General features: G+C 42.0%; 1 protein-coding gene across 2 annotated transcripts in view; it reads right to left on the bottom strand.

The window, feature by feature from the left end:
- Positions 1-5,678: 5,678 nt before the first annotated feature.
- UST (uronyl 2-sulfotransferase) overlaps positions 5,679-27,519 on the bottom strand; it is a 160,461-nt gene continuing 138,620 nt past the window's right edge. Inside the window, exons 8-9 of one of the 2 annotated variants that reach the window (XM_032681582.1) lie at positions 11,588-11,867; positions 5,679-5,742 (exon numbers count right to left, since the gene is read on the bottom strand). In XM_032681582.1, coding sequence (XP_032537473.1) covers positions 5,679-5,742; positions 11,588-11,867 — 344 coding nt within the window. Of the gene's footprint in view, positions 5,743-8,205; positions 11,868-27,519 lie in introns of those variants that run through there. The other variant, XM_032681583.1, reaches the window with a different exon arrangement.

Below are 27,519 nucleotides of genomic sequence, written 5' to 3'. Positions count from 1 at the left end.
TATTCATCTTTTCTGGGCTTTGATGTCACCAGAAGAAAGGTACCATCTGTGCGGAAGTTTAATTTGTTCTTCCCACTGCCAAAAGTCAATGACAATATGGTTTTGTAGGTTTGATGTTTGTTCATCAAAGGTTGTTACAGCCCCAGCCTGGAAAGGACTTTTCATAGCCTTGGTTTCTTTGGTTGGTTCTTGAAAGCAAGCTGTATATTATCATTTCAGTACTCAGCAAGGAGCTTCATCCCTCTTCCTCTCTCCTCTAGCGTGCCTGACTTTTGCTCTGATCTCCAGAGACGTGGCCACTCCCTGGTTTTTCTCTTTTAATATCCCGCCACATCTCACACCATCTCCCGCCCGTAATCTCTAGCATTTCTCGGTGCCTGAGTGCTCGCTGCCAGCCAGAACTGTTTGTTCAAGCAGCCCCGGCTTCATCCTGGCTCTCTCGGGCAGGTCCCTTCCCCTTCCCCTTCGCCCCCGCCAGTCCTCCTCACCGCTGCTGCCCCGCAAGTACCCGCGGCCCGGCAGATGCCGCCGGGCGGGAGCGAAGTCGGGGCGCTGCCGCCAGCGCAGCCCGAGTGCAGTCCCGGAGCCGGGCCCGACTGCGACCTTCGGGGGCTATTTCGCGGCCGGGAGACATCCCCGGCGCTGCTCCATCTGCCCGGGCCCGGGTGGCGTGGGGGGCTCGGCGGGTGGGTTTGGCCGCGGCCGCGGCTCCCTCTAGTGCCCGCTCGGCACCGGGCAGCGCCCGAGCCCGGTGGGAGCGGCATCGTCCCCCGGGCAGGTCCTCCGCGCCGGCTGCGGCTCAGGGGGCAGCGGACACCGCGTGTCTCTGCGCGGAGAGCACGGTTGGGGTTATCCACTCTTTCCTCCAAGGCAGTAATTCCGGGGGAAAAAAAACCAGTCCACCTCAAAAACTCTGGGGGAAAGGAAGACCTTCACCGCTTGCATGAAGGATCACTTGTTCGCTTTCCCCTGCTTCTCATTATAAAAGCTATTTTTCCCAAAACAGGATGTTGGGCCAGGGGAGGTAATATAAACAGATGCATTCTTTGAAAGCCTGTGGTGCATTTTTGTGGAGCACAGTCTCTACACTGGAAATGCGGAGACCCATGAGGTGTGGGAACAAGGCAACACAGCAGCAGGAGGAAAAACCCTTCCTCTGAAAAGTGGGTCAGCCCAGAGTCCCCCTTGACTTTGTTGAGAAGCAGAGGTCACAAAGTTGAGATTGAAAGGTGAAGAAAACCTTTAAAAAAAGCTGATATTGGCAGCTTGATAGAAGAAAGCTTGAAACAATATTATAGGCAGCCTTGCTTCCTTTTAAAAATGTGCAGCATTTTGGACCAGCACAGACATTTGCTGACCAGAACCAAAAGGAAGAAAGGATCCCGTCCCTAATCATCTCCCTCAGTTTGGTTCCAGCACCTGAAAGCCAGTGACTTCCAGGGTTATTAAGCAGTTTCACCTGGTTCCATCACTACATCTGGATCCAAGTTGAATATTTTTCCCATTGCTGTGTGCTCCTGTCTTTTATCAGGTGTGGGCTTTTCACAAAGTGTGCCCTCAGCATCAGGGGCAGGAACAGTGGAGCCAGAGAGACTGTGAGTGGCCTTTCTGTCAGCTCCCTTATGGATATCCAGCTGCTCGAAACCTACACCAGGAGTGGCTTTCCTCACTCCACTTATACAGGGTTCTTCCGCTCCTTACACCCTGCCATGCACTTCACCTCTTTTCTGGTTTCTCTGCTCTGGTCTCTAAACTTTTTTTAAACTTTTTAGAAGCAAAACTCTTCTCTCTTTTGTTCCTAAACCCCCTGTGGACCTCCAGAGGGCCACAGTTAGTGTTTTGAAGCTATACATATATACTTGCTTATGTTCCTATACAGTGAACAAACCAAATACATGCTGACTGCGTAACTGCAGTGCTACGGTGGGAGCTTGCCATTTCTGTGTGTGCCAGCCTGGTTTGGCTCCACTTGGCTGCTTCAGATTGTGGTTCCCTTTAGGGTAGCACCTTCACATAGGCTCCATTGGCCATGAACAAAATAATAACCATTTAGACAGTCTCCAAGCCTAAAGTCCCAACAGCTAATGCAGTGCTTTCCCAAGAATGAGCTACCGAGTCCCGGTGCAAGGTTCAGGGCTTGTCCACACCATTTCACTATCAGATCTCTATAGCAATGCAAATGGGAATGATGAGTAAGGAAGCAATACTTCTTTTGACTCACTGGACTAAAGCAAACTGCTTTTGGAGGGGCTGGCTGGAAAAAACAAGGGATACTTGGGTTTGGTTTGGCTTACTAATTTTTTCTAAAAAATTCATCTAAACCGAAATGACTGGCATGCACTGGAGAGGAAGGAAGAAGGGAAAGCTAGCTGTTCCTAGGCATGGAGCACTGCAGTCTAGGCCTCCTCAGCAAGAGGCTCCTGCAGTTTAACCTGCACTCATCCCCATCTTGCATAAGGCTTCCTCTGCATGCCAAACATTTTTTGTCAGCATTTTCTGTTTCAATTGAACATTAACACCATGAGGTAAACATAATATTATTATCAATACTACTTGTAATTATATTACTATTTTATCTTAAATATTGCTGGTAAGAGGAGTCTTCAAGGATATGACATGTCACTGCTGGCTTCACAGTACATAAGGGCTGGCCAAAACCTGAAGGGCTATTTTGAGGAAGGTAGGGATTACCTGTTGTGTTTCAACAAACTTTTCTCAGCTCACTATCTGGCAGGAAAGCGAGGAAGATTTTCCCATGGAAAATTTCCCCAGGGAAATTCTCAGGGCCTCCTTTTTATTTCCAGAGGAAGACAAATTAGTCCAAAGTCCTCAAGTGGTTTAGAGAGCTGCATTTCCAATGGTGCTCGGGCTCCTTTCTGGGTCTGGGACCGACACAGAAGGAGGGAGCTGGAGGCTGAAGTGTCAGGGGCACTCTGAGCAGTTGCACCTCGGCTGAATTGTGAGGTGTATGGGGCACTTGCCAGTGGGATCAGTGGGAGGCAGAGGAGCACAACTCCTGTTTGCAGAGACTGCACATAAATAAGGCAAACAGCGCAGGCATTTGGGTTTGCAAAGTCTGGCTCCACCACAGCTATTGTGATCCCCGTTATTCAGGAATTCTACAAAACCGTACCAATTCTCATAAAAGTTTTGCAGAGTAGATAAATACTACACTCTAGCATTCGCGGTGAGGGGAAAAGGAAAGCTTTACACAATTAGGCTGGGCCACACAGCAATTCGGCAGCAAGCTGGGCTGCCAGCTGTGCTGGGCTCCAAGGCATCCATGCCTGCGACAGCACCGGCACAGCCGCTGTAGCCTGGGCGGAACCTGAGGGGGGCCAGGAAGGGGGCACTGCTGGACCACATCCAATTTTTAAGGAAAGAAAGGATCTGACCTGCCTTATGTTAGCAGGAGCAGCAGCTTTCTGAAAAGATGCTGACCTGCAGCTAGATGTATTTTCCTTGGATTGCTCCAGTAAGCTTTGCTATCTGTTTTGCACTTTTACATCTATTTTGCAGAGAAGTTAGAAGCTCTCAACTTTGGTCAGAGCTCTTCTTGGCCAAGGTTTTGCCAATGCCTCTGTTCTCTTTCCTGTAGTGAGAATATAGAAATGGGCTGGGTCTCATCTTGTCTTCCTTGCTGGAGCTGGCTGTCATGGTGCTCTTCCCTACAAAGGACGAAAACGCTTTAGGTTCCTTTGGTTTGGCCAGTACATGCCCATGAGCGTTCAGAGTAAGTTTGGGAAGAAGCCCCTTCCCCTGGGCTAAAAAGAGGACATTCTCTTTTCTTTCCGAGAAGTAAAAAGCTTTTTTCCTTTAACTCAGCAGATATTGTTTTGGAAAATCAGAGCTGACTGCATGCTAATTCCATCTTCTTCTCCCAGTTTTGGAGTGATAAGACATGTGTGATGCTGCTTGACACTGTGATATTTATAAGACAAAGTAGAGGTCAAATTTGCTGAACGTTTTCCAAATTCCACTGAGGTTTATCACAAAGAGCCCCATGCACAGACACAAGTGGCGTGACTGACAAGGGCTGGATTGTGGAGTCACTAGAAAGCTTAGTTTCCAGCTAGTGCTGATGGGCCAAATCATGTTCTTTGGGGCAAAACCTGCTGGAAAGCTACAATTATGCAGAGACTCCAGGGAGCTTTCACAGCAAAGTTTCTAACAAGAAACCCCATTGTGAGGAGCTGGGTTTTCATGCTTAAAGGAGCAGCACTGTCCTCTTTCAGCATTGTCCTGCCTTGTTCTTGTGAGAAACAGCTCAGAACTAAGCTGCTGTGGAGCAGGCAGGAGACTGCTGCCCTCCCTCCCCTGCACCCTGACACCTCCCCTGGATCTCTGCAGCCTCTTTGGAAGAGAGGTGCTGCCGGGCTTTCCTTGCCAGCTTACTGTCCCAAGAAGTGCAGGAAGGAAGGTTTTTTCCCACAGCAAGTGCTGACAGGACTAGCACAAACTTGTCCAAGGGAGATTTGGCAGAAGTGCCCACCAGCTAGCTACAATTGAGGAACCGGCTCTGCTTCCCTCACCCCATTCAGACACCAGCCTCCGGGCCTGCTGCTGACACTCAGTGTCTCTTCTCATATCAGAGGACTGATACTACAGAGACTTCTTTGCACCCTGATGGGCTCACCTGCCAGTGCATTTCAGCTTCCCGGCTCCAAGCCAGAGGGGACGGATTTGGCATTGCTAAGCCTCAGTTATTTCAACGGAGACAGGCCAGGACTCGCCCTAATACTCAGAGCAGAAACTGGATCTGGAGCAGGAACGAAGCTGACACCTGCAAGGTGGGCTCAAAATCAAGAGCCTTCCGCCAGCATCAAAGTTTAGAACAAGGTTCAACAGCTCATGCTCCTCCACAGACACTTGGACAGAGGAATATCTAAATTTGCTCAGTCTTCCTTAAAATGCTCCCCAAAAGACATGGGCAAAAGCTTTAATGATGTGTACTGTCCAGGAAAAGAAAGGAAAGAGAGAAGATGAGAGGAAAGCACCGTATCTCTCAGCTGAGAGGCATATGCCCCTATCTGGTAGCTGGAGAAGCTATCAGAAGTTTGGGGTTGTCGGTACACCAAACAAAACTGACTACTCAGTGAACTGAGTGAGAACTGTCTTTTCACTCTGTGTTGGTGTTGGTTGCTGAACATTAAGGCATCATATCATGTTCCCAGTTTCTAAGCATTGTGGAAAACCAAAGGAAAACACAACTTAAACTACATACATGAACACAGGTCTCATGACTTTTCAGGTAGACTACAAGCGCCATATATTGCAGGAGAAAATATGTCCATATTCTTGCCAATGGCTAAATTTACAAGATGTGACTTCAGTCACCCTCCTATCTGCTTATCTGCTCTTACTACTACAGGAACACCTTTCCCAAACATAAAACCACCTTACAGCCATGCCATTTCTGCAGGTGTTTATTATGCAGCTGAACAAATAAAACTTGGAATTAACCTTTATCCCAAAAGGACATAAATAGTCTGATGAAGGGCTAAATGTTATTCATATTTAGGCAGTTAACTGAAAGGTTTTCAGAGTTTTAAGGAAACAACTCCATGTAACTAAAATCCAATCTTAGAGCAGAAAAGAAAGTTCAAGGATTAAGACACTTGGCTAAATTATCATTGTTGCTTTTTCACAACCTTCCTGTGTGACATTTGGAATATCACTTACCCACTTGATGTATCCATTCCCAATGTATGAAATGCAGATAACAGTACTTCTTTACCTCCACTGTGGATCAAAAGGATAAAGACAATAATCATTTTCCAAGATGCTCAGACAATATGGTTAGTGAAGAAATACCCTGCACAGACTGACCTTGGGAAAATACAGCAAATACGGTCTATGGTTTGTTCAAACACAAACTAATGGAGAAAGTGAAAATGGAAAAGGCTCAGAGCTCTTCTGTGAAGCATTGCCACTTCTTCTAGCACATTTATCAGGCATGATCTTGAGAATCTTGTCTTTGGGGAATCAGAGACTGAACAAGTACAGCTGATTTCCCCTCCCTGAGCTTCCCACCACACAAACTAGATAGGAGGCTCCTAGAAGAGAAATTCCTGTGTGCTGTGGGAAGCCATACCCTGGACTTTGGTTCTTGTGTCTGCCACAAACTGTAACCACCTCTGTTTCTTTCCTACACCTAAACTGGAGACAATCATGACATCAACACTGGAGCATGCTCCCATGATCCCTGAGGTTATCCAAAGTCTCCTGTAGTAAACTGGAAAACTGCAGGAATACTTTCCCTTGTGGCACAGTAACTAAATATTACTCTGCTTGTCAGCAGCACCATTATGCCAAGGGTTCATTTCACTCTGCTCGTTACTTGCACCTGGAGAGAGTTTTGCTGAAGGATCAAATCTATGTCTTCGATCAGCTTCTGCCCATCAGATACAGGAATAGGCTGTGTGCTTATACTCTATCAGGTTTCTGAGGCGGAGTGGCAATTTGAAAGAATACTGAAAAAGTAAAAAAACCAAACAGTAACAAATCACAAATCTGAAGCAGCATTTGATTTTAAAGCATGGTCTCAAGTTTTCCAGACAAGCCAAAGCCATAGAGCGAGCAACTTGTGCAACACTTCTGCTGGGTGCTCTATATCATGTCATGTTTAGACCATTAATCTTAACCCTGAACAGCATCGTCTCCACTCCATGTATTCCTGTTAATCTCTATTTTTCACAGCACCAATTGCCCTGTGGTGTAGCTGAATTTTTAGCGTTTTTTTCCCCCATTGTATCCAGAGAAGGAACAGAAGGATGACGAAAGTCTGCATAAAGCACACTCCTACCATGCCTGCCTGACAGCAGTGTTATTAACCTACCCTTTCACAGCCATGATGGTTAAGTACAAAACCAACTCACATTCTCCCTTTACATACTCAGAAAAGGAAATCCACATGTTTATATTCAAAATCCACATTAAAATAAACCACTGGTCAAATCTCGCCATCTTATAGTGTCTGAAAGGCCAAATATGTATTTGCAGGAAACCCTCTTCCTTCCCCATCCCGTTGTCCTCCATAACAACCTTCCACCCCACCTCCAGACTCTTCCAATATGACAGTGTCAGACGTCGGTGCTGTGACGCAATCATTATGATGTGCTGGTGCTCCCATTACACACACCTCTATTTTATAAAGCTTACAGCTGAGATTTGAAGTTCACTGCATGCTGCAGCTTGGCACGCAATGCCATTTCTGGGCAAACCAAAGAAAACATATGATCATGCAGGGAATTTTTTTCACCCCCAAATGGCCATTTCTCATAGATCTGCCTTCCAGCACCCTTCCCACCATACCTGTGGGCACCTAAGCAGTGCCTAAATTTGCAAAGAGTCCTCTGGGGACCCTGCAAAAGCACTTCTGGTGATTCCAACACCACTAGACAGGCACTTCCAAGGCTCGGTAACATCCTCGTTTTTCCCATGGAATCTGTGTATGAAGGTCTATACGTAGCAATGCTCAGTTGTTTACTCTGGTCTTGGCTCATGCAAACAGACTGATGAATAGAATTTTATATGTTTGCTGAACTCTTTGCAATAAAGGCCAGTTCCTTAAAAGGAATGCTGTAGTATTGTATTATAGTATTCTAGCTCTCAGAAAGGTTGCTATGTTGTTTTAGGCTAATGGTCTAACGTCACAGATGTCCCCTTTCTTAAAATGGAGGGAAAGATCAGAGCACCATTACCCTTAACTGGAAATTAAATTATTTTTTAAGAGGATGTAGAGTTTTACTCTTTGGCAGACAATGATTTTTAATTGGATAAGAGGACCAAGGTTGGCATGCAGTGTGGTTTGCTCTGTTAGTCAAAAAACATACCTTTACATTAAATTTTCTTGTGTCAAATATTGACAGGAGGAAGAATTCTATGACTGGGATCCACAGATCTGTTCTCCAACATCTAAAATTTGTGGGTTTGTGTGTGTGTTTATGATACAACGTACCATTCTATATTGTAACATTCAATCAAATTCATCAAAGGTTCAATGATAAAGAATTGCAAAGAAACTGAAATGCTTCAAATCAGGTTCACGTACCTTCAGTTCTGCCAAACTACTTCTCTACATACAAGCAGAGAACATTTTAGATACTTGGACTTAGCCTTGCATCATCAACACAGTTTATGTGGAAGACAAGTAAAATAAACAGAAACAAAAAAATGGCACCATTTGTCACTGTCACTTGAAACTTAAGACTAAAATTTATTTTTTCCAGATTGCTGCATTTTAACAATGGTTGATTCTTTCTTTATTGTGAAGGCACTGATGCTTCACTTACATTATAACATCACTCTGACTACTGGAGCTTTTATGCCTGGCCATCAAATACCACATCTAGTAAAAAGCAGTGTATAGGGACTAAGTTGTCTCTCCCCAGGATAAAGCTTCTTTCTACTTAGCAGCCACAGAACATAGACAAGGTATTTCAGGGTCATGACTGCATATCTGAAGTAAGTAAAATAATTCTGACTTCACTCTCACACCTCCAGATAGTTTCAGAAATAGAATTAACCTGGGAGCAACCTGTCCCAGTCTCACTGCTAAAGTATGACTTTAGCGTACTTGATGATACACTGTGCCATCTCCAACACCGGTCTGCTGGGTGCAACTCCAATGTCTTACCCTCAGCTGCTGTACCCAGGCAGGAAAACTAGTGCAAGCAAGTGGATTATGGCGCCAGGAAGAAATGTGCAAGTTTTATTTTTAAACATCGCTGGACTGAAAAATAGAGAGTCATATGGCTTACTGATATTTCAGAAGATAGTAGTGAATAAGTTAAAGAAGATTTCATCCCAAAACATATGTTGCTTTCATTTATAGCTAAGCTAATGTACACATATATTTTCTTATTTTTATAAGTGTCGAGCACCCACCTTTTTCCCCCCACAAAGATCTACAAGTACATGCATGGCACTTCTTACAAAACTGTCACAGGCTAAAGGCTTGCAAACAATGATTTTTTTTTTTTTGAATAAGAAATATTCATCAGATCAAAATATAATCATTTAAATCAACTTCTTCCTGAGCAACTTAGAATTTGGAATGTGCTGAAAAGTTTCAATAAATAAGTCAAAGATTAACCAGCTTAAAATGTACCTGTTAACAGTTATGTAAAATACATTTAATGACAGAGAAATAGGCCACAGGACCAGGAATATTAGATGCTATGTGCCAGATAAACTTAAGAAGTACCATTCAAGGAGAGGCCAGGTTGATTGTTACGAAAAATACAACAACATTAAAACCTAGCGAGTAAATCATTAAACAGGTTTTGTATTGAGAATATAAGTAGTGATGGTTGAAGATACCATTAAATAAACAGATAAAAACAGACTTTACTGTAAGCAGCAGTGAACTTCCAGGAAGGGTGAATGTGTTAAGTGACTATATTCTGTTAAAACATTGGCAAAAAAAGGATTCAAACAGAATTTCAGAAACATGAGAATACTAGTTTTCTTTCCAAAATATAACAACTCCACAGTGTGTACACTAATCATTACTCTTTCAATGTAATTTCATAGAAACCACTTAAAATATACAATGCAGCAGATTCATATTTTAGCTAATATGTTAGTTATTATCTGTGCCATTTTCAGCTTTCTTTACATGCTCCCCCACAGTAGTGCATTGCTAACACCAACCTGGGATGTTAACTGTGAGAAGAGAATCTTCCTCCTAATATTTTCTGTAAGTTAGCATCTTGTCTTAACACAACTACACTTCTTTATTTTCATTCTCTGTGTGTAGGTAAAGACTGACTGGTGAAGAAGATGGACCATAATGTTTATTGGCTGTCAGCAGGCTCATGGAAGAGGAAACCCTTGGAAAGCACATTTGAGCTTATCCCGAGTTTATATGCTTCATCCATCACAAAATAACTTCTGCCTGTTATTGCAAACTGAAGTACGACCTTGCAGATGGCAGCTGCAGAATCAGAAGCAAAAATTGCTCTGTAGATGTTTGAGAAAGGATATGAGATAGACAGAGGTGGGTTGTCCTCATCCTGGCAAGCAGCTGCATCTCTTCATCTCTGCTTCTTTCCTGTGCTCTAGGGACAGGATTTTATTGCTATTATCCTCTGTTAGTCCAGCTTCCTCTGGCAACAACAGTGTACAAGAGGCCAAGGCCTCATCAAGACCCCAAACTCCCCCCTATTCTGCTATGGAGCAGATGGCCGAAGAGCTGTGCCCTGCGCTGTCTGCAGGTCTGTCACTTCTGCACCACCAGTCCTGGCAGGCTGCCAAATAGCTGGCAAGCACGCGTGTCACAGAGAACCCTACCCTGGGGACACCCACCTTAAAGACAGCATATTGGAGCTATTTCTCTTTCCCCTCCCAGCTTCCACTGATCTCCTTTCTAGTGTTAGTAGATAATACTTGTAGTGATTAACAAGGGCAACTTTCACAGTGACTCTCTTAACAACTTATCATTGAATCAGATTTGGTTTCACAGAATGTATCTTCCTTTCTTTGTTTTATGATTCTGAAATATTTCAACTAGAGAAGCTGTGTATGTTCATATTATTAATTTTCCTTCTACACATGCTAAAAGCAGGAGTTTGGTGTTTGCACTGGTGGGGCAGCTGCGCTCAGCTTCAGATGTGAACAACTAAATTCAGCAGTTGCAGAAATACAGATCATGCTTAATAAGGGTTACAGATCATCTAAGTTTTTTAATCACTTTCTCTCTATATCTTTGGATTTGTGACTCATAAGAAGAAACAAAATTATACAAATACCATTCCTGAACATAAAAACCATATGCTGCACCTTCTCCTTTAGAGTCTAATAGAAATATACTCAACTGCTGAAACAAAACTCTACCATTTAGGTAACCCTGCCTGGCACTTTTGATTTGTTGTTGCCATTCACTGGCCTGGTAACTTTTCCCCCTCTAAGAACTAGAAGGGTTTACCAAAAATATCTGGTTCCTGTAACTTGCCTTACACCCAATAGTATTGATTTGCCAGAATAGCAGCCTCGTTCCTTCTGCACAGGGTAATTTAAGAAGCCATTACAAAGCCCCTTTCTGAGCCTGGTATCCTTAGATGTGCACAGACAAAGCAAGGGCTCTGATCATACCACTGGGACACCAGTGTGCTTTGGATAGAAAGAGGCACTCTTCCCAAATGGCTTACTGCCTGTAGCTCACATAGCTGGTAGTTAATGCCACAGTGTTATGCAATGGAGACCTCTTTCTGGACAAAGAGAGAGATAAGAATCCATAAAATTTACTTTTCAAGACTGCCTAATCTATTCTTTTATATTTTTCAGCTTCCCAAAGGACTATTGTGTATTCCAAAAGTTATTTTGTGATAGATGGTAGGTACTTCCCTCTTGAACCATGCTATAGCAAGGATGCTATAAAGCCAACACCATATAATGAATCAAACCTGCAAAACCAGGTATCTCCCAATGGCTCCAGCATGTGGGAATGGTCTCTTCTGTTCCATTTCAAATCTGCTGCGCATTAATTCAGTCCCTTAAGGAGTTACTTTTAATAATAATTAAAAAAATCTTAAGAAAGCTGGAGGGGTGACCAGAAGATAAGGATAGTTCTTCCATCCATCACCTTTTATAGATATCCTCTAGCCACTTTTCATCATCTTCTTCCTCGTCATCTATCGGTTCCTCTGTTTCCAGGGGAGAAGGAATGAAGAACTCAGGTCTGGGACGTGGTTTCCTGATATGAGACTTCAGTCCAAACTTGCGCTTTAGCAGGTGGAACTGTTCTTTGACGTAGTAATAAAACTCGTATTCATATCTCATGCGTTGGTAGAGGATCTGTATTGCTTCTGGAGAGGGGACGGTTTTTTTCACTGTCACAGTCAGATTGCCAAGTTTCCTATGTTCTGTAAAGAAAGAACAAAAAGCAACATGATGGGTGCTGATTAATGAGACCAGACCTAAACTTCTTTATTAAAACAGTAAGGCATGGCCCTACTGCATTAGTGATACAAATGAGCTCAAGCTGTCTCCTTATAATGAATTTACTTTTAACAAGATGTGAGAAAATATAGCTGTTTGAAGTCAGACTTGCATGTTTAAACATGGCTAGTTCATACATGGCATTTCACATTGTTTGCAGTCACTGACGATCTTAATCATCAATGGTTATCTGGAAACGCAAATTAGGTCATATGAATTATGAGCATAAACATGTAAAGAAACCCACAATCTTGCCTAGCTTTGGAAATTTGATGCATGCCAAGTATATCAAGCACACCACTGAGCTGAACTAATCAATTATTTCCTATGTGGCACATGGCGACCTGTCTCAGTTGTGCTTTATTATCTAAACAGATATTTATCAACCTAAATCCATCTCAGGCTAGCACTGAAGCATTGCTGGCATCACCACATGACACGTCAAGACTGATTTGTCCCTACTAAATTTCTTATCCTGTTATACCTGTTAATTGAACTAGACTCATCTTCCTGCCATGCCCTGGGACAGGAAAATTTCACTGTTTTTTTCATCACCTAACAACTTTTGCTTCGGTAAACTGAAATACAACACCCTTATTGTTGATAAAGAATTTGAGCTCCTAACAAAAGAAATAAATTTCCTCATTGCCTCCTCTCTCAATAAAATAGTCTACCATTGTAGATGAATGTATTTAAACAAGATGTAAAGCAAACTCTCAAGGCAATAATTCTGCTGTTTCTACCAGATGGCAACAGGCTGCCAGAGTATACTAAGCATTTTGTTTTTCTCCAAGACAGAGATGTAATGAAAGTCAACTGTGAAGAACAGAGAAAGCTAGAATTACTGACCTATAGTATCACTATATCTCCTCTATCAACTGCAACTTCCTTTAAGAAAAATGGAAATGATTGTTATAAAAATGAAGTACTAACTTATATAATTAGTCTTCCTGAAAGCTCAGTGCTCCAATCCAGTAAGCCTCAGATATTACTCTAAGAGAATGTGATGTCCATGGAAATGACTGTAATAGCCTCAGAATACACCTGGGTCCAGACATGGCAAGATGAAAAGGCTTGCATGGAAGTAAGGAGAGACCAGTTAGACATTAGTAAAAAACCTTTTTTGTGGCAAGGATAGTTAGGTAGTGCAGTAGCACATACATGTTACAAAAGCTGGATCTCTGGAGGATTTTAAGAGCAGATTAACCGGTTCTGTCCTGAAGAAAGCCACTTGACTAGGGGATGCATTAAGGCCATTTTCTACGACTCTAAACCCAAGAGATAAATTTAAATCTTGTTGGTCCTTCTTTCACTTCCTTGCTCTTCGCTACAACAGTAAGGTCTGCATGAGAACAGGGGGTTTTTTTTAGTGGTTTTTTTTTTTGTTTGGGTTGGTTGGGGTTTTGTTTGTTTATTTGTTTTTTTAGGATAATGTCTTGGCTTCTGTTGCTCATTCTTTCCCTAGTATTTATATTTGTGATGCCTCAAATGCCACACAGAAATTCACATGTTCTACATGACTACATAGATAAACTGTTGCAGTGAAGAAGAGCTGGATTTTAAAATGGAAGTTCTGCAAATTGGAAGTATTCAAAAGGGTCAGGTCACGAAGGATGGCAAAGAAAAAACTTACAAGGAGTAAGCTGACAACAAAGAACATTTCATGTTTCCAACTGGGTTCCAGTGGGAGCAACTACTCTCACTTCCAAAGGGAGTCCCTGAATCAAAATGTGATTTTACCACAGGCAGAGTTTTACTCACACAGGCAGAACAAATTGAGGTCTTCTCAAGCCCCTGCCAGCAAAGCTTAACATAAGTTTAACAGCTCTACAGAGAAACATGTTTCCATAACTGGTTACCATAAAGCTAAGGGATGCATTGATGGTTCCTAGTAGGAAAAGTGAGTTGTTCTTGGGATGCCACAAGCAATATATTTATTCAAGAGAAATAATCAAGAATAACTTCTTAGGGAAGAGAGGAATTTTAAGCAAAGGCAAACTCTTTTATTCCAAGAGGTAATAAAAGATGAGTAGGCCCATCTAGCAAACACAACAGCAATGATTTTTAGGCAAGAAGTTGGCACAAGATTTTAAATAACAGGTGGGCAGAGTATAGCAGTGTGAAAATGAACTGTTTTCTTTAAATTTTAAAAGATTAATATTCATACAGCTTAGGGGTATCCACACCTATAAACAAATTTGATTTTCAGTCAATGGACACACATTTTCCTCTTTCAGAGTAAAGGAATTGGAGAAATACAACTGAGAACATTTTAATAATACTACATAAGACAAGTGCCGCTGGGCTGGACACTCTCACATTCATTGGACTTCATTGCATCATACACATCTGGCGCAGAAAAAAAAGTTATATCGGAAATACCTATTCTCCCTCTCAGTCTTGCTTACCAACTGCACCAGAATAATTTGAAATTTAAGAAGATTATGATACAAAGACAGAATATGTTGACTAGCTTAGCCTGTGCAACGGTGTTCTAAATCACAAAAAAATTATTTAAAGCACTAATTCTATTCTGCATTTGTACTTTTAATTCCTTCTCTAAAGGACGAATGGTTTTCATTAGTTGGTAACAATTAAAACATGTGGCTGTGTAATTAAAAGGAACTTTCACACTAAACTTTTTAGTTCTGAAATCTCTGTCTCTACTTGTATACTGAAGTAAAAACAGCTTAGTAGACAGAGTTCTTTGTTCTTAAATTACAGTCATGTATGGTGAAATATGCTCTATGTAACCTGACTGCTTATCAATTTGTTTAGTTTTATTTCGATAGGAGTACAATGATTAAAATATATAAAACCAGAAAACCACAGATGCAATTTTTAACATCCTGTTTAGCTAAGAAAAAGTATAGGGGAAGGATCGTGAAATGCTTGCATTTGAAACAGGCATTAGCATAGAAAGCACTACCTGTAGTTAGTGAGTAGTGTGAAATATTTTGGTGAAAATATTTTGGTGAAAATATTTGTGTTTCCTAAGAGCTTATTTTACCCATAGACCAGAATAGACTAACAAATATCTCATATTTTTAAATTCTCAGTCAAGTTGTCCAAGTTGCCTTCAAGTTGCCATTGATGGGTATGAGATGACCACACTAGGAAGGCCACTGTACTCAGTCTGTCCTTGGGCGAGAAGGAAACTGCTTCCTTATGATTATTGAGCACTTCAAGACATTCCTTTCTGGTGCTTAGCTCCTGCCAGCTTTGCAGTCTGGTTTTCTTTACAAACTCAGCAGCAAATATACACTACTAAATATTGCATTTATTAAGCTTAAGCCTTTATACTGCTTGCCAACTTCATTTTTATTTTACGTAAGTTATTTCTGTTACTAAAAACTCCATTTAGCTCACTGGAAAAAGCTCTTTACTTATACAGTCCCTCCAGGACTCTATGTGGGAAAAGCCACTTTCACAGCTCCAGCTCCCTTCGGTGGCTGCTCCTCCCAGGAGAGAGAGGCACTTGTGCTCAGCCCAGGAGCGCTGCCAACAATGACAAGGTGAAAGGACTGTTTTCTTGGAGGGGCAGTCAGTGGGGGCAGGACTGGCCAAAGGCAATGTACTGGTGGTGTGCCAGGCAGGGAGCAGCCCAGCGCTGCAAGCCAGCACAATATGCTCCTCCTCTGAATTTGCTGTTACAATGGCATAAAGAGGTTTCTGGATGTGTGCAATTCTTCTTCACTCTACGTGCACACCTATGGCTACAGAAGTATACATGTAACAGACAGAAACACACATACTCTGGCAGGCTGCAGGAGCAATGTAAATTTTCTGGCTCCTGTTCATTTGCCCTGCAGCATCATGATCAGTAACTGCAGTGCATTAAGAGTTGTGAGGTGTGGGTTGTTGGATGGCTCCAGTTGGGACTGTGTCTGGCTGTAGGCTCAGCCTTTTGATAAAACAAGAGAACTCTATGGGGTTTTTTTTGCACTTGAGTTTTATTTAGATTGGTTTCTAAGCTTAAATATCTTAAAAGGTCCTTTAGTACAAATATGAATGAAATCACAGAACTGCCCCTTGAAACCGTAAGCACCTCTCCTCGTCATAGAAGAAAAATGGAAAATTAGGTAGATCTGGCTTAAAGCCAAAATAGCAATCTGCATATGCTACATAAACCCAGCTGTTCCACCAAAGGATCCCTATTTTATGACCTTTGAGACAGCTAAGCAGATGGAGGGCAACAAACTACACCATTTACTTCTTAGGGTTATTTTTTTAAAACTGTTTGCTTAGGCATTCTTTTAAATTACTAAAAAGAATGTACTATCCAGTAATGCAACCTCCCCGTGCAGCCTGCTCACACTTTGAATTAAGACTAAATTGGTATGCAGATAGGGATGAAGAAAGTTAAATTTTTTTGGGTAACCAAGTGATGAACATTTACTATTACTTTCCGCACACTCACTTTTTTTTTTTTTTTTTCAAAAAAAGTAAGAAATTGGCATTACTCACTGCAGCAATCCAAACCATAGGGGAAAATGGGTTTTATACTTTGTGGCTCAAAAAACCTTGAATTGCCATATTTAGATAAAATAAACCTAAAGGCATTCTCCACTTCAGAAGAGAATTTCAGCATGACGTGCTCTCCAGTGTCCTGCTGTTCTGGTGGGTGCGATGCAGAGGCTCCTCCTCACTGCTGCTCCTGGACGAAGCCTCGGGAAGCCCAGCACCCTTGGGGATCCAGTGCAGAGAGGTGAGCCTGGCTGGAGGCAGTGCAGGATGGCTGCAGGCCAGCAGAACTGTGGGCTTGCCTGCCTAGTGCTTGCAGAGGAAAACCTCCACGCCGAGCTCTGCTGCTCTTATGGCTGTGCGAACACGATGGCTGTCACAGATAGAGCAAACTCATTTCCTGGAACTACACAGGGAGGCCCTGCATTTCAATCGTATGCAGCTGAGCTACAGCACATACCTACTTCTCCACAGTTTTAAATGGCAATAAATGTATGTCACTGCGGTTTGATGTGACGTACGCATCGGTGAGGACCTCTGCTTGATATGCCTCCCAAATGACTGCTGTGGTGCTAAACAGGGCTCTGACGGCTATGCTTGAAATGATCTGCACCCAGAATATCGAACCGCAGCTCAGCAAAAAAATTTTCTGGCACAATTGATCCGCTTTTCAAACTTGAAATTTTTAGCCTGGCTCTTGAAGGATATCTGGGAAAGGACAGTTTGGGGAGAATGGATGAGACACCGATGTGCTGGGCTCGCATGTTGTCTTTCCAAAGGCCACAGGACTGCTTCTGCTCAGGAGTCTCAGGCCTGGGGCAGGACCCTGGTTCCATGCTGGAAGAGGGATGGTGCGCTGTAGCTGCACTATGTGATGGAGCACCTTGCATAGGCTCACATTTGCTAAAGGAAAGCAGTGATGGTGGAGAAAACCCAACACAGTTACCGACCAGGCAGAAGTATATTAAAAATCAAAGTTGATGGAAAAGTTAAGTAGTAATTTGTCCCACAGAATCTACTAACTTTATCTGAAATACTATGAACCCCTATTATTAACCTCTTTACTGCTAGTTTACTCTATTCTGCCATTCCCATCAACAAAATACAGTATAAGTTTTAATAACATGTAGATAAAGATTAGACACTCATGTGCATATTGAGGACAGTTATACTAGGCTCACTAGCAAGGCTTGCTTTGTTTTACCACTTCATCCTGAATTACTGTGCTGCTTTGCTGACATGGGACAACTCCTAGCTCTAGGGGATTAGGAGAACTCTAGCACACTGGCACACAGCAATTTCCTACCTCCTAAAGGTCAGATAGGGATCTCTCTGGAAGGACAGCTCTCCAGAGGTCAAGGAAATACACAGAATTTCACAGATCTGCAATCCTAGGCAAATAGAATGTCCTATTAATTATCAATCAGGGATCTTGAGAGCAAATACACCAGACTGTAATTAGCATGGACACTGTAAAATTATGTCTGTCAATGACAGAGACTGAAATAGGTGAGACAGGTACAGCAAATTCTTTCTTACCACTACAATGAATAAAGCAAGCAGAGGGAAGAATAATCTCACTGTTAACCTAATATAATTTATTTATATTGACATTGAAAATATTCAGGAAGCTCTGACAATTATAATCTAGCAAAGAAAAACAGGGAGATGCCAAAACAGAGATTAGCCAGGAAGAGCTCACAGAGACAATCTGAAAGACATGTAATCAAACAACTACTAATGCTCAAGGATGAAAACATCAAGGAGGCATGGCATAAAATCATCACAAGGAAGAAACATAAAGAAGAAATAAAAAAAAAAAGTTAGTGATAAATGATAAATGTAAGAAGTACCATGGGCTAATAAGGCCTTAAATAACAAAAGAAACATGTTTCTACAGTATGCAAGTAATATATATTTGGAATATATTGCAGAGGTCAACACTACACTGATGTGGCTGTCAACTGAACAATGCAACAGTGATATGCATTCAACAGTGCTCTGATATACCATTTAAGCATTATATCACTATTATGAAACACTTGCCTTACAACACACTCAGCAATGCAAACATATAACTTTCTCCATACTTTGTAAACAGCTACCACTCTCTGAGTTCTCGTCTCCCCCCAGTAAGTATCATGAAATTTCTAACTCTCCTCCTGGAAACTTCATGGTGTTATGCCTTTGCTCCTACCAGCAACAACATGGATTTCCAGCTAGCATGACACTTCAGCCAACCCTCCCGCACCACACGTTGCCTCTGCTCCTGCCCCCAGCCTGGAAATGTGCTTTATCTCACACAAGATCAGACAACAAATCTCAATGGGATCTTCTAAGAGACTCCTTTATTTGGTGCATTTTTATGTTGCATTCCCAGTTCAGGTAGGTTACCACAGAAGGAAAAGAAAAGCTGAAAAATAACCCACATCGGTAGACTGAACAGGCAGATTCTTATGAAAATGTGGTCAGGTACTTTTATAGCCATTAAGCAACTTCTAAGTTGAACTAGACAGAGATGGAGGTGCCAAAACCAAAGTCATCTGCAGAGGAAATGCCAGGATTGTCTAGTTTGAATTGCCAAAAGAACTGCTATGGTTGCAGTTCATACACAATTTCTAATGTATCTTTAATAGCTGTTTAAGTGTTATTGAATGAATCCAGTCAAATTTGGATCTGACAAAACCACAGTTTAAAAATAGGTTCTTACAGATTGCTTGTGAACAGTGTTGCATAGAAAATTATGTAGATAATAAATAGCATTATAACTTTTTTGCAGAGAGAAGAGAGAGTTGCAGTGACCGAGACAAATTTCAGCAATGCTTATGAGCAGAGAAAGCTTCACCACAGCAATGTCATGCAGAAAATCTGCAGAGATTCAGCCCAGGACTTGAGAATCTAGAGCAGGCATATTGCCTTTGTGCTTCGAGTCACAGTAGGTTGCTATCTGTGATTTTTGTCCACAAAAAGGAAGCAATGGAAGAGACACGCTGTGCAAGTTAAGATGTCCAAGAGGGATGGAGAGAGGTAGAGGTATCTTTACTTCCATATATAGTATTGGTGAGTGAAACACTGGCATATAGCATCCAGTTTTGTAACCACATCCTAAATCAGACAGAGTACGAAAACAGCCTCAGAATGAATAGTGGGGTTGAAAGGGACACTTTGGAGAAAGATGATAAATTCGTTCTGGTCAGCTTACCAAAAAAAGGAGATTGAGAGGTGATTTGTTTACAGCATCTGCATATTTTCATGGTGAGAAAACTATGGGTACTGAAGGGTTGGAAGCAGAAACCAGACAAATGTGGACAGGAAGTAAGGCACAGTTTTTTTAAAGTGGTGAAGGTGATTATTTCTAGAACAAAACAAAAATTGATTTGCTATCACTTGATATTTTTGCATCAATGCTGGACAACTTAATGAACTCCAGATACTGGTCTCTATGTGGAAGAGAGATTGTGTGGCCTGTAGCACGCAAGAAGCCAAGCTGAATGACCCAATGATCCATTTAAGTCTTTCACACATGGAAGTTGCAAATGTCTTGCTTGTGTCAGCTTCCAAGTCAGGAGCACCACATACAAAAGCCTCTTTGTCACTGCCTTTGAGATACCTTAGATACCAATTTCACTTTTGGAAGACGTTTGAACACCTTATTTGCTACTGTTTCCAGTTGTTGACTGCCTAAACCTAGTGGTCACCACACTGTAGTGTCAGGACTTGCAGGAATGGGAAGTAATCCTACATTTTAATTTAAAAGAAGATATTTGAGAACATGGCCTTAAAAATTATTAATTCTAAGTGTGGCCTCTTCCTGTCTTCCTAGAGCATACCTATGACTGCTTATTTCTTTATATAAAAATAACTACTGATATGAAAAATGAAAGCAAAAATACTAACTAGGGCTAAAGTAATGGCCAATAATAAAATTTATGCACTGCCAAGGTAAAACCACAACTGATAGGATATACAGACCTGGGAAGATGCATGTTGCTGTACAAAAGCTGATATTAAAATGGAGAAAAAAAAAGGTGCTATCAGTTATTTTCTCCCTTGAGAGAAAGTTGCCAGTTCTAAGATTTTCTCCCAACTATGTCTGCACACAGACAACTGGAAGCCCTCAAATGGTTTTATTTCTTATTATTGCAAATTACAGGCGGTCAAGAGAAAATTGTCTCTTTTGCCCTTAGGTTTTTCTGTGTATAATGAGCGAGTGAAAGCAGCCAGGGGCTGAGGCACTGCTGAAAAAGGAAGAATGCTACCAGAGCAGAAACAACACACTGTTCCTTTCAAGTTCACCCCCTCCTGGCCCACAGCCTGAGTGCCTTGGCCAGCTGCCAGGAGATCGGGACAAAGGCTTCCTCCTCTGGCCAAAACCGAGGAAAAGGGTCCGTTGTTTAACACAGGCAGACTTGTTTCAGCAAGAGAAAAAAATAAAAAAAAGGGGAATTATATTAACTGGAAGTCCTGGGAGAGGAGAGTAATCTCATAGTGTAGCTAATGCAATTCTCACCCCGTGCTTTTCCTGGAGAGGCAACGTCTTGATTCTCTACTGTTCAGGCTAGAAGGCAAAGTATAATGTCTCCACAGCACTAAGCCCTAAGGCTGCCAGGGTCTTCACGTCCACTGAGGTCACTATGAACCAGAAACAAGAATGCATCTCTCCTCCTTCCAGGAAGCTCCAGGCAACCGACTCTGCTTTCCACGCCTGCACTAATAAGCTCATGTGAAGGGTGAGCATCCTCACTCACAAAAAACAGAAATTTCTATGTACCTCCAAGGGTCTAACAGATAGGTAAGCCAAACATGTAGCTATCTCAGGACTCCATAGTGTCCAAGGCTCCTGCTGGATTTCTGCAAAGTCATTCAACCCAAGTCAAGGTCAATTCACACTTGGCTTTTCACTGCCTCTGTAACAGAGCCTGCAGCCCCGGTCTGCATTGAGGAACCTGGGACACCTGGGATTCATTACAATTTGAGGGATTGTGCCTCTCCTGGATATCTCTGAGGCAGATGCTGTTGCAGAGGTTACAGAGGTACAGTGGCTCTTCACACCAGCCTCACAGGATGTTTTTTTTGGTGCTTAGAAGCTGTTCAAGCATCATTAAGATTTACACATGCATGTACTTGCTCTATATTCCAAGCAATACATTTTCCTCCTGAAGGAGGGGGGAAATAGCATTTCTGACATGCTTAGGAGACTAAGATCTTTGAAGACGAAGGCCTCCCTATGTACCCCATGCATCTGTACCAGCCAGGAGCAAAGAAAGCTGCCCCCATAGTACCTCTCACCTGTCTTCAGTGACTGACATGATCAGCTCCAGCACACCCTGACCATTCTTGCTTGTGCATCTGCAGGGAGAATAATCCACAGAGGAACCAGAGCTTGTTCAATGATCTTTTTAAATTAAACTCGCATTTAACATTACTGTGCTGACAGGGAAGAGTTACACGGGCACATTGTTCTGCCATCTATCACCTTGTTTACAGGAAATATATTTTCAGTAGCCTTAACCATTGTTTTTAAAGGACTTAGCTGAGTGAGTGAGTGTGAAAGCACACATGAATTGTAATGAGAGACTTAGAGGGTATGAAAAGCCACTGCTCCTGCACTTAATCCTGCAAACTGATCTATGTCTGCAGTGTTTCAATCAGTAATTTCATGCCAGTGTTAGAGAGACTGGTCAGTATCAAAGTTTCCAGGATATTCTGCACATTAGTTTAATGACAATACTAGACCTGACATAAGGACTACTGTGTTGAAGGTTATACTGCACAAAACTTTCCCTTGTGATTACAAAACAGGAAATAAAATGACCTGCTATCTTCTTCCATTTCAGTATTTATGGGCACATGTAAACATTAACACCTCTGAATGAGGACAAAATGAGACAGAAACCAGGAAGGATGTGACAACAATAAGGAAAAGCTCTTGAAGATAAATCAGTTTTGGGAGGGAGAGAGGTTACTAAAAGGAACACTAAACCTGCAACAAACTAGGCTTTTTTTTTCTACATTACAATTTTCAGGAGTGGTGGAATAAAGGTGTTGAGTATTACCCACAAGACATGCAATGCTAGAAGTTATATCAAGATAAAGAGGGAAACCCTGTCGAGGTGTGTTGACCCTAGTCAACAGTCAAGTACCCATGAGGCCTCTTGCTCCCTTCCCCTGCCCCACAATGGGAGGAGAGAGTGAACAGGAAGAACAAAAGGAAGAAAACTTACGGGTAGAGATAAGTACAGTTTAAAGGGGGGGTCGGTGGGGTAAGTGATGCAAGTGACATCTCTCACCACATCCTCCAGTCAGTGTCTGAGCAATGGCCACCCTGGAAGCCAAAGACCCCGCTCTTCTTCTTCCACCTCTGCTTTTATTGATTGCTGACCATGACATTACATGTTATGAGCTTTATCCCCTCCCAACCTCTTGCCCATCCCCAGCCTACTGATTGAGGGGCAGAGTGAGAAGCAGAGAAGGCATCAATGCTGTGTGAGCTCTGTAAATAAAGTTATCTGATAATGTAACACAGAAAATACCATTAAGAACAAAAAGTTAAAATTTCAGTGCCCAGTTTCAACAGCTATTTCTCAAAACAATGAATCTGATTCTGAATCTACAAAATCCTATTCAATTTCCTAAGCTTACTGGAAAAATAATTTTTTTAATCAAAACAGAATATTTTATTGAAGTTCTGTGGAAAATATGATGAAAAAGTTATCTGAGAAAATGGTACACACAGGGTTTCCATAGTAAGAAAAGACAATGGAAAAATAAATAATCAAGCCAGCTTTATAAAGGCCTGTCCAAAACCCCAAAAAACACCACTGGGAGGCTTGGTGTACATTTACGTAGAAGAGACACGGACCATGTTGGATATGTGTATGTCCTAAAGCTTATGCGCATGACCCAGGCTCAGCGCTCAGTGGGTGGCCAATGCACACAATCAGGTTTTGTCTTAGAATCAAAGAATCATTAAGGTTAGAAAAGATTTCCAAGATCACTGAATCCAACCTTTGACTGAACACCACCATGTCAACTAAACCATAGCATGCAGTGTCATGTCCAGTCTTTTCCTGAACACTTCCAGGGATGGTGACTCGATCACTTCCCTAGGAAGTTCATTCCAATGCTTAAGCACCCTTTCAGCGAAGAAATTCTTCCTGATGTCCCACCTGAACCTCCCCTAGCACAGCTTGAGGCCATTTCCTCCTGTCCCGTTGCTAGTTGCCTGGGAAATGACGCTGACCCCTACCTCTCTACAATCTCCTTTCACATAATTCTAGAGAGCAATAAGGTCTCCCCTGAGCCTCCTTTTCTCCACACTAAACAAGCCCAGCTCTCTCAGCTGCTCCTCATAGGACTTACCTTCTAGACCCTTCACCAGCTCCACTGCTGTTCTCTGGAGATGTTCCAGCACCTCAATGTCTTTCTGTAGTGAGGGACCCAAAACTGAACACAGGATTTGAGGTGTGACCTCACCAGTGCAGAGCACAGGAAGGGGACAATCACTGCCCTGATCCTCCCTAGTCCTGTTGGCCATGCTATTTCCACACGCAGGCCACACACAGAGAGGCCAGGATGCCATTGGCTTTCCTGGCCACCTGGGCCACTGCTGGCTCATGTTCAGCCACTGTCAAACAGCACCCTCAGGTCCTTTTCTACTGGATCACTTTTCACACAAAAAATCTGTTGGGGAGGTTGTCCACTGCAACCAAGTATGCAGCTCCAGGAGCATGGAGCATTGAGGGAGGAATGGGACACCTGGTCTAGCCAGCCAGATCAGCCAAATCAACCCTGGCAATCAATGGGGTGACAGATGTCACAGCCAGATTACCCTCACATCCAGTCTTAGTGCTGAGTATATGGGTCCCAGAACCCAATTCAGTGTCTAGATGGAGGCCAAGTTCTCCTGAAAACCTACAGGTACTGGGAATATGAAATTGTGACTCTGAGCTCTTTAAAAACACATTCCTCACAGGCTACTCTAGTATGTCCTGTGACTATGGTCATCAGATTCTAAATAAACAGAGTAACCTGGGCACATCAATATCAGCTGAAACTTCATCCATCTGCTTGCCACAGTGGCTGACAGCATTTCTGGCACATTCCCAGAGCATTTAATTTTATTAAGTACATTTACTGAAGAAATGAAAATCACTAAACTGAGCAAACTATAGAGTCCTCATAAATATAACTACTGCCCCCCCCCCCCATTTTGTTTGAATAACAGCAGGAAATGAAAAACTGCACGGCTAAAGGAAGTGAAGGAACTGTTTATGTAGCATGGGAAAAATTAAACTGAGATTCAACACTTTAAAGTGGGTGACATCTGTTTATCAAAATACTTTTGTTGTATCTCTTCTGCTTTTTATTCTTTTCCTGCTAAGACTCAGCAACAGGGATGCAGTGCTAGATTTGTCCTTTGATTTTAGTGGCAATTTGTGCAAGTTCTGCCACTATTGCAAAATCAAAATATTGGTCTGGCATTGCCAATTGCTAATAAAATATACCAATGTATCATGTGCCATCTTCTCACTACATTACTCACACGTGTATATAATATGAAAAGATGTGTGGGACTGAGAGTTTTTTCCTTTCTGCACATGAGATACAAAGTGGCTATGCACTAACTTTTTATTTCTGTTAAAATAAAACCTGTTGAACAAGTGGGATGTACACCAAGATGTGGTCTGGAAGGATAAAAGAAGCAGTCTATGAACTGAACTGCTGAATTAAGCAGGAACTCAAACCATTGATTGCTACAAGTAGCTTGCAAAAACATGCACCAAGGATAATAATTTTCAGTGATTCAAAGCAGAACGTTTGGCTAAGTGGTAAGTCTGCCCTTAAAATAGGCTAAATAAGATGTTCTCCAACTACACAGAGTACTGGGGCCTGCCAGGGACCCCATACTGTATTCCACCAGCAGCAGAAGGCAGTGCCAAGTAAATTCTGAAATTTAATATACAGGCAAATGTGATTTGCAGTTTCACTGCTTTCTGTCAGTAAAAGTGGGAACTAAGGTCATCAACTTTGCTCCTGGAATCACTGCAGAAAAAAATATGGGAGTGCTAAAAAAAACCCAAATGAACCCCACAAGAACACCCCAAACAATTCCACCAAAAGCTTAACTCAAATAGCACTCAATGATGCATGGATCTATCTATTGGATAGACAAGGAAAGCAGTAACAAGGTATGATATAAACTTTGGTTTTATATGCATTCTTCATCCTTGCTCCTCCAAGCACTACTGCATGTCAACTTCTTGCCACCATCCATCTCTACCCTACTGTGTACCAGTACAAGCATGAGTGAGGAGTATCCCTGCTGTTGAACTCCAGACAACTACTCAGGGCACCAAGCAATCCCCAGAGAGATAAACAGCCATTTACTTTTCTTCACTGATCATGTAGAGACTTCAGTTTCCCCAGTACATAATTTAAGCACTAATACTAAAGAATGTTAATACCCGGTGAAGTAAACCAGGTTTGTCAGTTGTCTGAAGACCCTTCAAAGATCAGCCACAGCTACTGTGAAATTGGCAGAGCACTTGTAGGAACAGTGAAGAGCAGAAGAAAACTTAAAAAATAAAAATAAGACTTCAATATACAGAAAATATTTGGTGATATTTAGGTTAAAACAGAGTTTTTTGTGAATATTTTCATTCAGTGTCCTAAATAAATTTGCTTTGGCTATGCTCTCATTCCTGTCATATCCAATTTTCACTAGCTTTTAGAAGATGTATATTATATATCAGTCACCCATTAATTGCCCTATCTCTTTTTATGTAACAGAAAAAGTATGTGTTCTTGTCCAAGCAGTAAACCTCCAAACTTACTAACACCCTGAAAGCCCCAAGAACACAGCTCTGCAAAGCACTGGGGGCTCTGGCCAGATTGCACACTTGTACTCCCTGCAAGGCAGGCATGCACCAACTACTCCACTGAAGGAATGTCCACGTGTTCTCTGTCCCTGTCTTCCCTCAACACAGGCCCAACACAACCAGCCACTAGGCTCTCCTAGTAACTTGTGCTGCACTTCTTTCTAGTGAGAAACAAGTGAAAACTGAAAGAACCTACCCCTTCTGTCCTCTTTTCTTGCTAGATCCAGCAGAGCTCTTTATCCATCTCCCTTTCCCCCTTCCACTTCACAAAAAAACAAGAAATCAAGTAATGTAGCTGTTGGTTTGGAAATTAATTGAAGCAGTCAAGGAGCAGGAGGAGCAGAGACAAGACAAGCCCACAGTCTTTGTCCTAAGCCCTACATTTGTATACACCAAAGATGTAATACTCATAATGACTTACCAGGTATATGTGTACCCCAAGTACAATTCATCACACAGCAACACAACTTCATAACCCTTCAAAATTCAGTTGAAAGAAATACTATGGAAGAAGAAAGATCACTACAATTACCTCATTTAAGGTTTTCATTATAGAAAAAGTATTAGATAGAATCATATTGCAAAAGGCACAAGAATAGGTTATATTGTTTTATCATTAATCTGTCAGAACACAAGAAATTAGGTTTCTTCCTATGGTGGATGCACAGAGTTGATTAATTCCATAGCTTCTGATCTGGAAGCCAGATCAGAAAAAAAAGCCATGGGGAAGGCAAACTGATTGTGAAGTCTCTCTTCAATTCTCAAGTATTTCAGGGCCTGAGAACAGAGCAGGAGTGCTTGCGTGGGCAGACAACAGATGCTCCTCTGGACTTTCAGCAAACAGCAGAGCAGGGAGGGATGGGTAAATGCTGCTATTTCTTTGCTGTTTTAACTTGTGCAATTGGAGGAAGATAACAATTTAAGACACTGCCCCCCGGATAGCTTTTTTATTTCTCACGAGTCTCCAATTATTTATATTTTCTCTCTCTTCAATACCCTCATTTCCCTTGAGTATGCACTCATCATCAACTTGCATTCCCTAGAAATCCTCCCACTAGCTATCTGGAAAGAAATTCACGCTAGAGGGCATAACACTCTTCTAACATGTAGATGCCTTTAAAACCACAAGTCATCTTCAGAAACCAAATTGCACAGAGGTGCATAAAGAATTCCTCGCAAGACCTATTTTGGAGACAAGTGAATTCAGCCAACTCACAAACATCAGCAGTAA

Source organism: Chiroxiphia lanceolata, chromosome 3 (genome assembly GCF_009829145.1).
Source record: "Chiroxiphia lanceolata isolate bChiLan1 chromosome 3, bChiLan1.pri, whole genome shotgun sequence".
NCBI classification, from domain to species: domain Eukaryota; kingdom Metazoa; phylum Chordata; class Aves; order Passeriformes; family Pipridae; genus Chiroxiphia; species Chiroxiphia lanceolata.
Note: the sequence above shows the minus strand (reverse complement) of the source record. Positions and strands in the feature narration are given on the sequence as shown.